The sequence below is a fragment of the Salvia hispanica genome, unplaced genomic scaffold (assembly GCF_023119035.1).
Source record: "Salvia hispanica cultivar TCC Black 2014 unplaced genomic scaffold, UniMelb_Shisp_WGS_1.0 HiC_scaffold_342, whole genome shotgun sequence".
NCBI classification, from domain to species: domain Eukaryota; kingdom Viridiplantae; phylum Streptophyta; class Magnoliopsida; order Lamiales; family Lamiaceae; genus Salvia; species Salvia hispanica.
In genome coordinates, this window is record NW_025952072.1 from 1 (window position 1) to 14,000 (window position 14,000).

Below are 14,000 nucleotides of genomic sequence, written 5' to 3' on the forward strand. Positions count from 1 at the left end.
AGTTTGAGTTCATCTCAATTTGACCAATTCAATGACACGAGCTGTGCGATTCATCTCAGTTTGATCTCTGCAATCGATTCTGTTATTTCTGCAATCCATTCCATAAATTCGTTCAAATATGGGTGAATCAATTATCGATTTTGATCTGGATGTTTTTCCAGCAGGTGGATTTCGTCATTACCTCAATTCTCGATCAATTTTTCATGTGTTTTCTGTCGCACTATGGATTATTGTCATATTTAGTGATGGATTGTTTGCCAATTTTGTCAGATTGAAGAGTATTTTGTGATTTTGATTGTAGGGAAAGTTTTTGTTGAATGTTGCTTTGTTTCTGATTCTGTTTTGTATGATTTGCTGTTTTACGTATTACATCTTGCTGTTTTGTTATATGGTTGCATAGTTTGTTCTATTTGTTGTTTCTGATTGTGTTTTGTTATATTTTAATTGCCTAGTTATGTTTTGTTATATTCTGATTATGTAGTACTAATTGTTCTGTTTGCTCATTCTGATTCTGTTTAATAGTTTTAGTAATTGTTGTCATATTGCTGTTAGATTTTTTTATGCAATAATTGCTGCTTTATGTGTATCACATTGCTGTTCACCTTATCGTTTATTGCAGTCAATTGTATATGAACTAATTTGCCTCATGTTTTATCTTTTTATCCAGTTGCATGTGTGCCAGCATGCCCCGACGAACTCCGTCCTTATGTTGGTAAGAAATTCCATTCATTAGATGAGGGTATTGCCTTTTATGAAGCTTATGGTCGTGAAACTGGTTTTGATGTGCGTAAACGTGGAATCAAATCTACTAGAGATGTTGTTACGTGGCAATATCTTGTTTGTAACAGAGAGGGATTGAAGGTGGGGATTGAAATGGATGAGATGCATGCACAAGAGGGTTTTATAACCAAACGTAGACGCACATCCAAAAGGTGTGAATGTAGGGCGCGAATATCACTCAAGTATGTATTTGAGGCTGGATTTTTGGGGTATGTTGTTCAAGAATTTGTGGAAGTTCACAATCATAGTATGATTGAACTTCCGTTTAGACGTTACATGCATATTAACCGTAGGTTGGGTGAAGTACACAGGCGATTCATATGGGACTGCACGAAAGCCAATATTGGACCCACCATGACATTCAAATTCTTGAATGAGTTCTTGGGCGGCTATGACACTGTTGGAATCACCGTGGCAGAACTTAGGAATTATGTCCAAGGTCTGAAAACTTATGTCGAAGGTTCTGATGCACAAATGTTGTTAGATGAAATGGCGAGGAAAAAGAAGGCATGTCCTGATTTCACATATCACTATCAGCTTGGGAGTTCAAAAGAGTTGAAAGCGCTTTTCTGGTGCGATGCAATATCTAAGCGGAATTATCAACTGTATGGTGATGTTGTCTCCTTCGACTCCACATACAATACCAATAGGTAATGCCTTGTTCGTTTATATATAAATTCTGCATTCCATGTGTTAGGTTTCTGTTTGGATAACATTGTAGATTAGGACTCTAATATTTGCAGTCTATTGTGTATTATATTGCAGTTTTTGGACTCTAATATTGTAGTCTACCATTTACATGTATGAAACAGGTATTGCATGATATTTTCACCCTTCACGGGCAAGGACAACCATGGAAAGCCAGTCACATTTGGAGCTGCACTCTTATCCAATGAGACCACAGAATCTTATTCTTGGCTCTTCAAGCACTTTTTGGAATCCATGGGTCAAGCTCCTAAGATGATTGTTACTGACCAAGATAGAGGTATGAGAGCAGCTATTCGTGATGTTTTGGTGGATACAAAGCATAGATGGTGCATGTGGCACATTATGCTTAAACTTACCGACAAAATTCCAAGGAGATGTCTAGAAGATGAAGAGTTGAAAAAAGAGATTAGTGCTTGTGTGTGGTCTGAGGTACTAGAGCCGGAAGAGTTTGAAGATTCATGGATGGGGATAATGGAGCGTTATGAGCTTCTTCATGTCGAGTGGTTTGTAACAATGTTTGACGATAGAGAGATGTGGGTCCCTGCCTATTTTAGAGACTTTCCCATGGGGTCTCTTATTAGGACGACGTTTGTTTCCGAGTCTGAGAATAGCTTTTATAAAACATTCACCAGACCTCGCTCTAATCTAGTTGAGTTCATCATGAATTTTGATCATGCCTTGGCTGCACAGAGAAATTCTAGCTCGAAGTTAGATTATATGGATTCAACTATTATACCACCGTTCTCCAGTCAGTTGGTATTAGAAAAGCATGCTGCAACAAAGTACACTGATCAAATGTTCAAGAGAGTGCAACGTGAGATAGTGGACGCATTGCACCATTGTAGCACTGATGGTTTGTTGAAAGATGATATGTTAGAGATCTCCACAATAAAGGACAAGTATAGTAAATCTTGGGTTGTTACCTACACGATCAGTGAGGATTCGTATACCTGTTCTTGCAAATTGTTTGGGAGAGAGGGAATTCTTTGTAGTCATATATTTTTGGTTTTCAAGAACAGGTTTTTGAAGGTTATACCTGATAAGTACTTCCATGTGAGGTGGTTGAAGACTGCCTTAGCTGATGCTATTCGTGGACCAGCTCGATGTTTGACAGATCCTGAACTTTTATCAGATCCAAACCAACAGTCAAAGAATAAAGTTGCTGACATATTTTTCAGTTACATGAAAAAATTTGATGCTGATAGTGCCATCATTGATTTGTTTTCAGCTGGAATTGATGAGCTTGGGAAGAGTCTTATGACAAGAATCCATGAACCATCTTCAGGAGACAAGGATAAGCCAGTTAAAGATTTCTATTTTGCTGAAAAGCCAGCTGTGGTTAGAGTACAACCACCATCAGTTGTGTCCACCAAAGGTTCGAAAAGTGATTCCAAAAGCCGTTTGGTGTCCGCGAAGGAAAAGGTTATAAAGTTGAACAGCAAACCATTGCGTCAGTGTAAAAAATGTGGCGAATTTGGTCACCATGACTCTAGGAACTGTGGTCGACAAAAGGGAAAATAAAATTGTTAGTTCATTTTTACATTATCAGGTTGCAGTCTTATACAGAAGATATTGCAGTATTAGGGTAGATATATTGCAGTCTAATGAAACGATTGCAGACACACTATTTTCTTCTTTCTATTCCTTCATTACTATTAATTTTATACTATTGTTTCCAAGTTGCCTTTTATTCCATTAAATAGTCTAACTTCAATCTTTTTTAATTACAAAATTTTACAGTACTATATTGCAGTCTTATTCAATGAATATTGCTGTGTTACCACAGCAATGTTGCAGTTTACATATTATTGTTACAATTGTTCTTTCTGATGTAGTTTAATAGAACGAGAGTATAGCTAGGTGGTACACAACCTTAAAGTCAGTATTCTCTACAACCAAAGCATAATTAGCTTTCAAGTGCTAGGAAAACATCACATGACTTTGCATAAAAGAAACTTAAAAGAATCATCTAGTGAATGAAATTAATGGAATTTGAGTGAACATTTCTTTAAAGTCATGTGATGTTTTCCTAGCACTTGAAAGCTAATTATGCTTTGGTTGTAGAGAATACTGACTTTAAGGTTGTGTACCACCTAGCTATACTCTCGTTCTATTAAACTACATCAGAAAGAACAATTGTAACCTGCAACATTGCTGTGGTAACACAGCAATATTCATTGAATAAGACTGCAATATAGTACTGTAAAATTTTGTAATTAAAAAAGATTGAAGTTAGACTATTTAATGGAATAAAAGGCAACTTGGAAACAATAGTATAAAATTAATAGTAATGAAGGAATAGAAAGAAGAAAATAGTGTGTCTGCACTCGTTTCATTAGACTGCAATATATCTACCCTAATACTGCAATATCTTCTGTATAAGACTGCAACCTGATAATGTAAAAATGAACTAAAAATTTTATTTTCCCTTTTGTCGACCACAGTTCCTAGAGTCATGGTGACCAAATTCGCCACATTTTTTACACTGACGCAATGGTTTGCTGTTCAACTTTATAGCCTTTTCCTTCGCGGACACCAAACGGCTTTTGGAATCACTTATCGAACCTTTGGTGGATACAACTGATGGTGGCTGTACTCTAACCACAGCTGGCTTTTCAGCAAAATAGAAATCTTTAACTGGCTTATCCTTTTCTCCTGAAGATGGTTCATGGATTCTTGTCATAAGACTCTTCCCAAGCTCATCAATTCCAGCTGAAAATAAATCAATGATGGCACTATCAGCATCAAACTTTTTCATGTAACTGAAAAATATGTCAGCAACTTTATTCTTTGACTGTTGGTTTGGATCTGATAAAAGTTCAAGATCTGTCAAACATCGAGCTGGTCCACGAATAGCATCATCTAAGGCAGTCTTCAACCAACTCACATGGAAGTACTTATCAGGTATAACCTTCAAAAACCTGTTCTTGAAAACCAAAAATATATGACTACAAAGAATTCCCTCTCTCCCAAACAATTTGCAAGAACAGGAATACGAATCCTCACTGGTCGTGTAGGTAACAACCCAAGATTTACTATACTTGTCCTTTATTGTGGAGATCTCTAACACATCATCTTTCAACAAACCATCAGTGCTACAATGGTGCAATGCGTCCACTATCTCACGTTGCACTCTCTTGAACATGTGATCAGTGTACTTTGTTGCAGCATGTTTTTCTAATACCAACTGACTGGAGAACGGTGGTATAATAGTTGAATCCATATAATCTAACTTCGAGCTAGAATTTCTCTGTGTAGCCAAGGCATGATCAAAATTCATGATGAACTCAACTAGATTGGAGCGAGGTCTGGTGAATGTTTTATAAAAGCTATTCTCAGACTCGGAAACAGACGTCGTCCTAATAAGAGACCCCATGGGAAAGTCTCTAAAATAGGCAAGGACCCACATCTCTCTATCGCCAAACATTGTTACAAACCACTCGACATGAAGAAGCTATAATGATCCATTATCCCCATCCATGAATCTTCAAAATCTTCCGGCTCTAGTACCTCAGACCACGCACAAGCACTGATCTCTTTTTTCAACTCTTCATTTTCTAGACATCTCCTTGGAATTTTATCGGTAAGTTTAAGCATAATGTGCCACATGCACCATCTATGCTTTGTATCCACCAAAACATCACGAATAGCAGCTCTCATACATCTATCTTGGTCAGTAACAATCATCTTAGGAGCTTGACCCATGGATTCCAAAAAATGCTTGAAGAGCCATGAATAAGATTCTATGGTCTCATTGGATAAGAGTGCAGCTCCAAATGTGACTGGATTTCCATGGTTGTCCTTGCCCGTAAAGGGTGAAAATATCATGCAATACCTGTTTCATACATATAAATGGTAGACTGCAATATTAGAGTCCAAAACTGCAATATAATACACAATAGACTGCAAATATTAGAGTCCTAATCTACAATGTTATCCAAACAGAAACCTAACACATGGAATGCAGAATTTATATATAAACGAACAAGGCATTACCTATTGGTATTGTATATGGAGTCGAAGGAGACAACATCACCATACAGTTGATAATTCCGCTTAGATATTGCATCGCACCAGAAAAGCGCTTTCAACTCTTTTGAACTCCCAAGCTGATAGTGATATGTGAAATCAGGACATGCCTTCTTTTTCCTCGCCATTTCATCTAACAACATTTGTGCATCAGAACCTTCAACATAAGTTTTCAGACCTTGTACATAATTCCTAAGTTCTGCCACGGTGATTCCAACAGTGTCATAGCCGCCCAAGAACTCATTCAAGAATTTGAATGTCATGGTGGGTCCAATATTGGCTTTCGTGCAGTCCCATATGAATCGCCTGTGTACTTCACCCAACCTACGGTTAATATGCATGTAACGTCTAAACGGAAGTTCAATCATAATATGATTGTGAACTTCCACAAATTCTTGAACAACATACCCCAAAAATCCAGCCTCAAATACATACTTAAGCGATATTCGCGCCCTACATTCACACCTTTTGGATGCGCGTCTACGTTTGGTTATAAAACCCTCTTGTGCATGCATCTCATCCATTTCAATCCCCACCTTCAATCCCTCTCTGTTACAAACAAGATATTGCCACGTAACAACATCTCTAGTAGATTTGCTTCCACGTTTACGCACATCAAAACCAGTTTCACGACCATAAGCTTCATAAAAGGCAATACCCTCATCTAATGAATGAAATTTCTTACCAACATAAGGACGGAGTTCGTTGGGGCATGCTGGCACACATGCAACTGGATAAAAAGATAAAACATGAGGCAAATTAGTTCAGATACAATTGACTGCAATAAACGATAAGGTGAACAGCAATGTGATACACATAAACCAGCAATTACTACAAACTATACTAAACAAAATCAGAATCACCAGAAACATAGTATTGCGATGAGATCATAGGTTAATACTCTGCATTATGCTTTATGAAGTCGAACATTACTCCTCTACCAATATTGAACAGAAGTAGAAACATACTCTATTAAACAAGTATTCATCGAAAACTACTCTTCAACATGTATTGAACATAAACAGAAGCATAATTTTTCAAACAAAAGATCAATAATCGTCATCACAATTCGTCATCACAATTCGTCATCATAATTTTTCCAGCTAAACATGTCGTTACTCACCTTCAGGAAAAACATCCAAATCAAAATTGATGATCGAGTCGCCCATAGATCTTCAGAAACCTATGAAGAGAGACAACGATTTGGAGATTTCTCGGTTCTCAAATTAGGACTGAAATTGAAAATTCGGAACCCAATTGCAGAAAACGAATTGTGGAGAAATTGAATTGTTGAATATGGATCAGAAATTGAAGAGTGAAATTCAGCTCAGTTGTTGATGTTGAGAATCCAATTGCAGAAAATGAAGAGTGAAATTCAACGTGAAATTGAGAATCTGGATGGAGAATTCATCGATGAATTGAGCGTGACTCTGAATTGATGAATTGAGAATTCATGAAGAATCCAGCGAGTGATGAATTGAGAATTCATCGTCGCGATCAATATCACAGAATGATCGTCTAATTTCCGCCATCTAATTCACACGGTTCAATTTAAGGAATAGAGAATTACTATTTTACCCTTCAGAGTTTTAATTGGGTTCAAATTAATTAAAATAAGTTGCCACATGGCAGCTTAATAAGCCTAGGATTTCTAGATCTACGGGCCTAGAATGGTGGTATGATGTTATATTAAATGGTGTTGTCATTTTAGCACAACCCTATATATATATAGGATTGTGTTAAAATGACAATACCTCTTAAAGTAACACCATACCACCATTCCTAGCCAATCATTTGTACATGTGCACGAATAATAAGCTGCCATGTGGCAATCATAAAAATTGCTTAAGGGTAAATTTTCACGGACTGCAATATCTAATACACTAGGCGCAACTTTTCCCGACTTGCAATATCAATACGCTAGGACTGCAATCTATAGATTGCTTGAGTCTAGCATTTATACTATTGCAGTCTAGCATATATAATATTGCAGTCTAGCGTGGTGTCACATTGTCATTTTAAGAGTGTTGTCATTTTAACGCATCCCTATATATATATATATTAAGGGATGTGTTAAAATGACAACCCCTCTTAAAATAACACCATACCACCACTCCTAGCCAATCATTTGTACATGTGGACGAATAATCAGCTGCAATGTGGCAATCATAAAAAATTCGCAAGGGTAAATTTACGCGGACTACAACATCCGATACTCTAGACTGCAATATCCAATACTCTAGACTACAAGGTGACGGGGCTTGTAATATCCAATACGCTAGACTGCAATCTATAGATTGTTGTAGATTGTTGTCTAGCGTTTATACTATTGCAGTCTAGCATATATAATATTGCAGTCTAGGGTGGTGTCACTTTGTCATTAAAGAGTGTTGTCATTTTAACGCACCCCTATATATATATTAATTTTAAAACGAAATATTCAGCCAAAAGATTGACATTTGCTATAATCTCATTGGTAAATATTTTATTTAAAATTTAAAAATATTTATATATTATACTCCCTCGATTCACGATTTATAGTCGCATTTTGACTTGACATCGGTTTTTAGAAATTGTTTTGCCTTTGTGAAGAAAAATAAGCAAATGAGTTAGTGAAATATTGACCCTACATTTTATATAACAATTTTATAGTAGAATGAGGATGGAATGATTTGGTTGAGTGGTGGGTTTCAATTGTTTAAAATGGGAGAAAGGTAAATGAGACTTTAAATCGCATTCACTCCATAATGACAAATTTAGATATCTTTTTACGGATGGAGGGAGTAATAAAAAATATGAAAGTTATAATATCAAAATTCATTATTTTTCATCCTCTATATATATCGTTTTAAGGAGTTGTGATTAATGTCGAACTAATTTTAAAGACTGAACTAGAGACCCAATTAGGGTCATTAGATCTAGTTTTTTATGAGATCTTTTGATGTGTAAATTATTTCGGTCTTCATTACAAACTCAATTTACTTCATTCTAGCAGATTTATTACTTCATTCCGATATATAATACCTTGAAACCAAAGTATGTTTTTACATACTTCCAGTAGGTTTTGAAATGATTCAACACATGCTTCATTTGAATCCATTGAACTGGATTTTTACTTTATTCACTTTAAAAAATACAATTCATTCTAGTAGGTTTATTACTTCATTCAAAAACGTAATTGCTTCATCGAACAAGGTATTTACTTTATTCCAATACGACTTCAAACGTTTCTACACAAACTTCAATCAAATAGTTTATTACATCAACCAATGAGATTATTACACCATTCAATTAGAATATCACTTCATTTTGTTGTCATAGCTGGAATTTCGGGACTATCACAGCGTCGACAAGATGGTCTTGACGTCTCCATCCGTGAAACAGCCTGTATGTACTGGAATGAAGTTATAATCCTATTGGAATGAAGTAAAAACCTACTGGAATGAAGTTAAAAACCTATTTATGACTTATTAGCCCTGGCTGAAGTAAAATAGGCCGTGATGAAGGCGAAAATACTTTATATATTTGCGCATCTAATCCATAAAAAATCAGTTCTAAAAACCCTAATTTGGTCTAATTCTGCGGTTTTGCAATAAGGAGTGGATTTAAAAAATAATGGGACTCTCGTTTTAGGTCCGTTTTTTATGTATGCCCAAAAATGCCCTCCATGGCAACAATGTGAAAATGTGATTTTTATAGGACATTTTGGGATGAAAATTAGCATCAGGTACTGAAAATGTGGTTTTTAGGTACCCAAAAAATACTCCCTCCGTCCCATTTAAGATGACCCACTTTCCTTTTTGGTTTGTCCCAATCAAGATGACCCATTACTTAAAATGGAAACACATTTATCTCTACTTTATTCTCTCTCTTACTTTACTCTCTCCTCTTACCACACAAAATATAACTGCATAAAATCCCGTGCCGCCCAAGGAAGGGGTCATCTTCCTTGGGACGGAGGGAGTATAAAACAAAGATTAGGTACTATTTTTGTGCGAAAGTGAAAGATCGGGTACTATTTATATAGGTCACTCTTTTATAAAAAGAGTGAACTACAAAAATAGTCCATGGACTACGCGTTTATCTCGTCAATGAACCCTAGACTTTCAAAATATCGCCAGACAACCATGGACTAAGCGTTTATCTCGAAAATGGTCATTTTTCGTTGTTTCATGACGAAAATATCCTTTTGGGGGTTTTGGTGGGTTCGAGCAATTTGGTCTTTTTACATTTTAAATCTTATATTATTTTAGTGATGTACTAAATCTGATATTATTTCAAAATTATCATTCTTATTCCCTTTTGTCATCCTTCACTTTGTTTCTTTATTTCAATATAAGATTTAATTTTATAAAATTAAATTTTAAATTTCAATTTGTAAATATCAATAATTTTTTTTAGTTAAAACTATTAATTCATGGACACTATAAATATTGATTAAAACTATTAGTTTTTGTTATTTAATATAATATTCAAGCTGAATTGAAGAAGTACAAATTAATCATGATGGAAAAATAAGAGCTATTCTATTTAGCCTTCGTTCGGTTATTATAATTGCTTGTGATTAAATATTATGAAGTTGACTAAAAATTTGATACTACTAAAAATTTGATATAGGAGAATGTTTGTTGAAATCTTCTCTTTAACTTTGATTGTTTTCAAATTAATAAACGAAAATTTTATTAGTCTTACATTATATGCATATTTATTTCGGAATAAATCGTGTTATATGATCTATTTATGATTAAAACTATTAAATATTGATTAAAACTAAGGCGTGGTCGTACCTTTTTGATTAAATATTAGACACTATCAAATACTGATTAAAACTATTAATTTGTTATTTAATAGTAATTTTAATAATTAAATTTTTTTTATTGATATTTAAAAATTAAAATTTAAAATTTAATTTTATAAAATTAAATCTAATATTGAAATAAAAAACAAAGTGAAGGATGACAATAGGGAAGAAAAATGATAATTTTGAAATAATATCAGATTTAGTATATCACTGAAATAATATCAGATTTAAAATGTAAAAAGACCAAATTGCCCACCCCCCCCCTCCAAACCCCCGAAAAGGGTATTTTCGTCACTAAACAGTGAAAAATGTCCATTTTCGAGATAAACGCTTAGTCCTGGGGATTTTTTGAAAGTCCAGGGTTCATTGGCGAGATAAACACATAGTCCAGAGACTATTTTTGTAGTTCACTCTTTATAAAATACAAGTACAATGATTTTGTTTAATGGTTATTAATAAATCATCAAAAAAATATTTATGGAAGAATTAAATGAATATCAATAATATAGAAAAAATGAAAACTAATTAAATATCGAAAATTAGGTGATTAGATTGTATAAACATAGTCTTAATGGATGTTATGGGTGGCCATGCCCAACTATTGGAATACAGTGTAAAATGGAGTGGGCCGACATAGACTTTTTGATGCTCAATAGTCAACAGTAGTTTTTCCATGGAAATAAACCAAATCAGGCCTCAAATTAGATTAATGGTCTATTTGTGTCTGAATTTTAATTTAAGCACGTGTTCTTAGCTCTCTGTCACTACGGGTAAAATTCCGGATCCTCGTGTTCTCTACAAAAAAAAGACGGTGTCGTACCAATTTTTACCCCAAATTCCTCCGATCATCAGTTGGATTCTCCAATTTTCTTTATTTTTTAGTTTGACGTACAATTTTGATTTATTTTACATTCAATTCGTTGCATCCTCTTTCGTCTGACGTCTCTCTTCCCAGAATTCTATTGATTCCAAAAATTCTAGGTTTTGACTGTAAATTCATCGATCCATTAGATTTATTCATCGAAATTATTTAGCAATTTTTTGGATTTATTATTTAGAATTGATTTTGAAACCCTAATTTTATCCGAAGATTTTCGGACACCTAGGGTTTGCGTATTCGTTACGATTGTTCAATCTCAAAGCTCCTCAAATCTGCGAATTGATTTAGGGTTTTGGTACGTTTATATGTTAATTTGATTTTACTTTCTTTTGTATTTTGTTTGGGGGCGGGGGAATTGTACATCTACGGTTAGGTTTGGGTGTGTAAATTGGGGTTTTTTTAGCCCATGTTTTTTTATCTCAATGGTTGTTGCTAGTCAAGTCTCAGATGGTTTGTGTCATGAAAAGGAATATTAGTGAAATTTTATTTTAGTTTTTGCTAGTTAAACCAATGTTGCATGCATGCGTTTTTTTGCATGAGAATCTTACAAAGTTGATAACCAAAGTAATCTATAGTATGATGTTATTTAGTTTATATTCATAGCTTAAAGTATTTGTCTGTGTTGTTCCTCGTAGTCAATTGTTGTTTTGTGTGGACAGTTGGTGAATGTCGTTCATTAGTCAATACTCATTTATTGTTACTTCATGTCCTTAGGGTAATTTGGTGGAGGAAAAGTTTAAAAGGTGACTTAAGTTGTCAAGAGATAGCTATGTTATCTGAAAGCAAGTAATATGTCACTTTTATCTTTGTACATTGTTGTTGGGGTTAGCATCTCAATTATTTGTATGATTTTGTGGTGCCTCTCCGGTTAGATTTGGTATACTGAAAAGCATGTTTCGAGCAAGTTTCACTCAAATAGAATCTTGCTTGTATACATAAAACTCTATAATCCACTTTTAACCCGATTCAGTATTATTCGAGCAGTTTCGCACGAATAGAATCAGTATATTATTACATTGTGTTTGCTTGTGCATTTATAAGATGTTTTATAAACATTTAAATGTATAAGAAGCAAACAAAGTCTAAGTCTTTTGCTTAGTAGACTGGTTGTGGGCGTCGTCCACTTTAAGGTAACACAGTCGGTTCTATGCAATGCTTTGCAAAAGAAAAAGAAGAATTTCACAACCCAGATAGGCTTAGACTACCTATCGTGAAAGGTTGCAATGTCAGTCCGATTATTTCTAAGCCTTACTGAAATAAGATGATGTTGGTGTGGTATAGCACTGAATGGATCTAACAGCAAGACGTGTCTTTATGCTATCTACTAAAAGACTAGGTCTTGATAAAATACTATTTTTTAATCTACATACGTTAGCATTGAGCATACAAGTATTGATTATGCACTACTTTGACTTATCAAATGGTGCGGGTTTTTCGCAACCCAATAATCCCGATATATTGGGTAGTGGTGATTAATATCTAGCGGTGCTAGGATTGCTATTATGTTGAATCGTGCGCGAGGTGAGTCTCGTTTGATAATGTCCTCAAGAGGAGCTTGAACAATGTTTTATTATTCGGAAAACTGGCCAGTTGGAGTTTTATTACTCTATGAATAATAAATAAGTGTTTCTTGCTAAGTCCACTATTGGAATTAATAAGATGTTAATTAATTAAGTACATAGCAGACATTAATTAATTAATGGACATTTATATCTTAAGCGCGGGAAATATATAATATAAATAATGAAAACCCGGATTACTTGTAATTTCGGATTTGGATGGGGAGTGCGATATTACTTCTGTAGTGATTGCTCGTAATATTCAAATATAAGCTTGTATTAAATTGTGGGTTCAATTTAATTAGTAAAAAGCTAATTGGGCGAGCCCATATCTAAAACCTTCCATAGATCCCTGTCTGGGCCCAAAAGGAACTTAATATAAATAGGAGAATAAAGGAGACATAATAATCACAATTTTTATTCTCAAAATTTTCGAAAATTTCGAACTCTCCAACTGTGGAGGATTTCGAATTCTTCACCTTTTCCCAAAAGGATTTATTCTGTCTTCTTTATTTAAGTCCTAGTATTTTGATAAGATCAGCCCACCCCGATATCGAGATACAGTTCGGGAACCAGAGAGAAGATCCGTGGTCTAGTATTGAAGATCATCACGTGGAGAAGGCGCGAGCAATCGACGATTCTTTGGAGAATCAAAATCGGTAACTCTAAACCGTAGAATTCATGTTTCAGGATTTACTTTCTTTGAGCATGAATTATTTGCGTTATAGCATGCAATTTTCTGTTTAACATGTGAATTGATTAATCGCATAATCGGTCAAATAGATCCGTATCCGATTTATTTGTTTTGTACAAGTCTTCTGCTGTGCAAGGGGCACCAAACCCCATCATATTGTTCCATGCGTAGCCAGTTTGGCAATTGAAACAATTCGTCTGCCTCTCCCCGTGGAAGTGAAAACCTTAATGAACGTGTTGACTTCCATTTCAAATTACAGTTGGCTAAAGCAAAGGGAAAACAAAATGAGCGTCCTCAGCCGATTGAGACCTTTATGGCATGTGGAAATGTTGATTCTGATTTGGGGAAGGAGACATCTTGAGCTGATTCTGCTTTGAGGAAGGAGGTATCTCGTGCTGATTCCGGAAGTGTTGTTTCACTGCTTCAAAATTGGTACACTCCCTGAACAAGGTCTCCTCCTCTGTTGAAGTCATAAAAGAGTTCTTATTAAAATGTTGCAGTAGTTGTAGTTGTGCTAAACCTTTCTTGCTTTACTACTAACTTGGTTAC

At 34.9% G+C, this 14,000-nt stretch overlaps 2 protein-coding genes across 2 annotated transcripts; one reads left to right on the forward strand and one right to left on the reverse strand.

Moving 5' to 3' along the window:
* The first annotated feature begins 1,722 nt into the window (after positions 1–1,722).
* Positions 1,723–3,009, forward strand: LOC125198972 (protein FAR1-RELATED SEQUENCE 5-like). Its single transcript, XM_048097179.1, has one exon. The coding sequence runs from the start codon at positions 1,723–1,725 to the stop codon at positions 3,007–3,009; it is 1,287 nt and encodes a 428-aa protein (XP_047953136.1).
* Positions 3,010–3,907: 898 nt separating this feature from the next.
* Positions 3,908–6,686, reverse strand: LOC125198973 (protein FAR1-RELATED SEQUENCE 5-like). The gene is made up of 4 exons (XM_048097180.1): positions 6,641–6,686; positions 5,485–6,247; positions 4,999–5,323; positions 3,908–4,942 (listed from the first exon to the last, which is right to left on the reverse strand). The coding sequence occupies exons 1-4, from the start codon at positions 6,684–6,686 to the stop codon at positions 3,908–3,910; spliced, it is 2,169 nt and encodes a 722-aa protein (XP_047953137.1).
* Between the last annotated feature and the right edge of the window lie 7,314 nt (positions 6,687–14,000).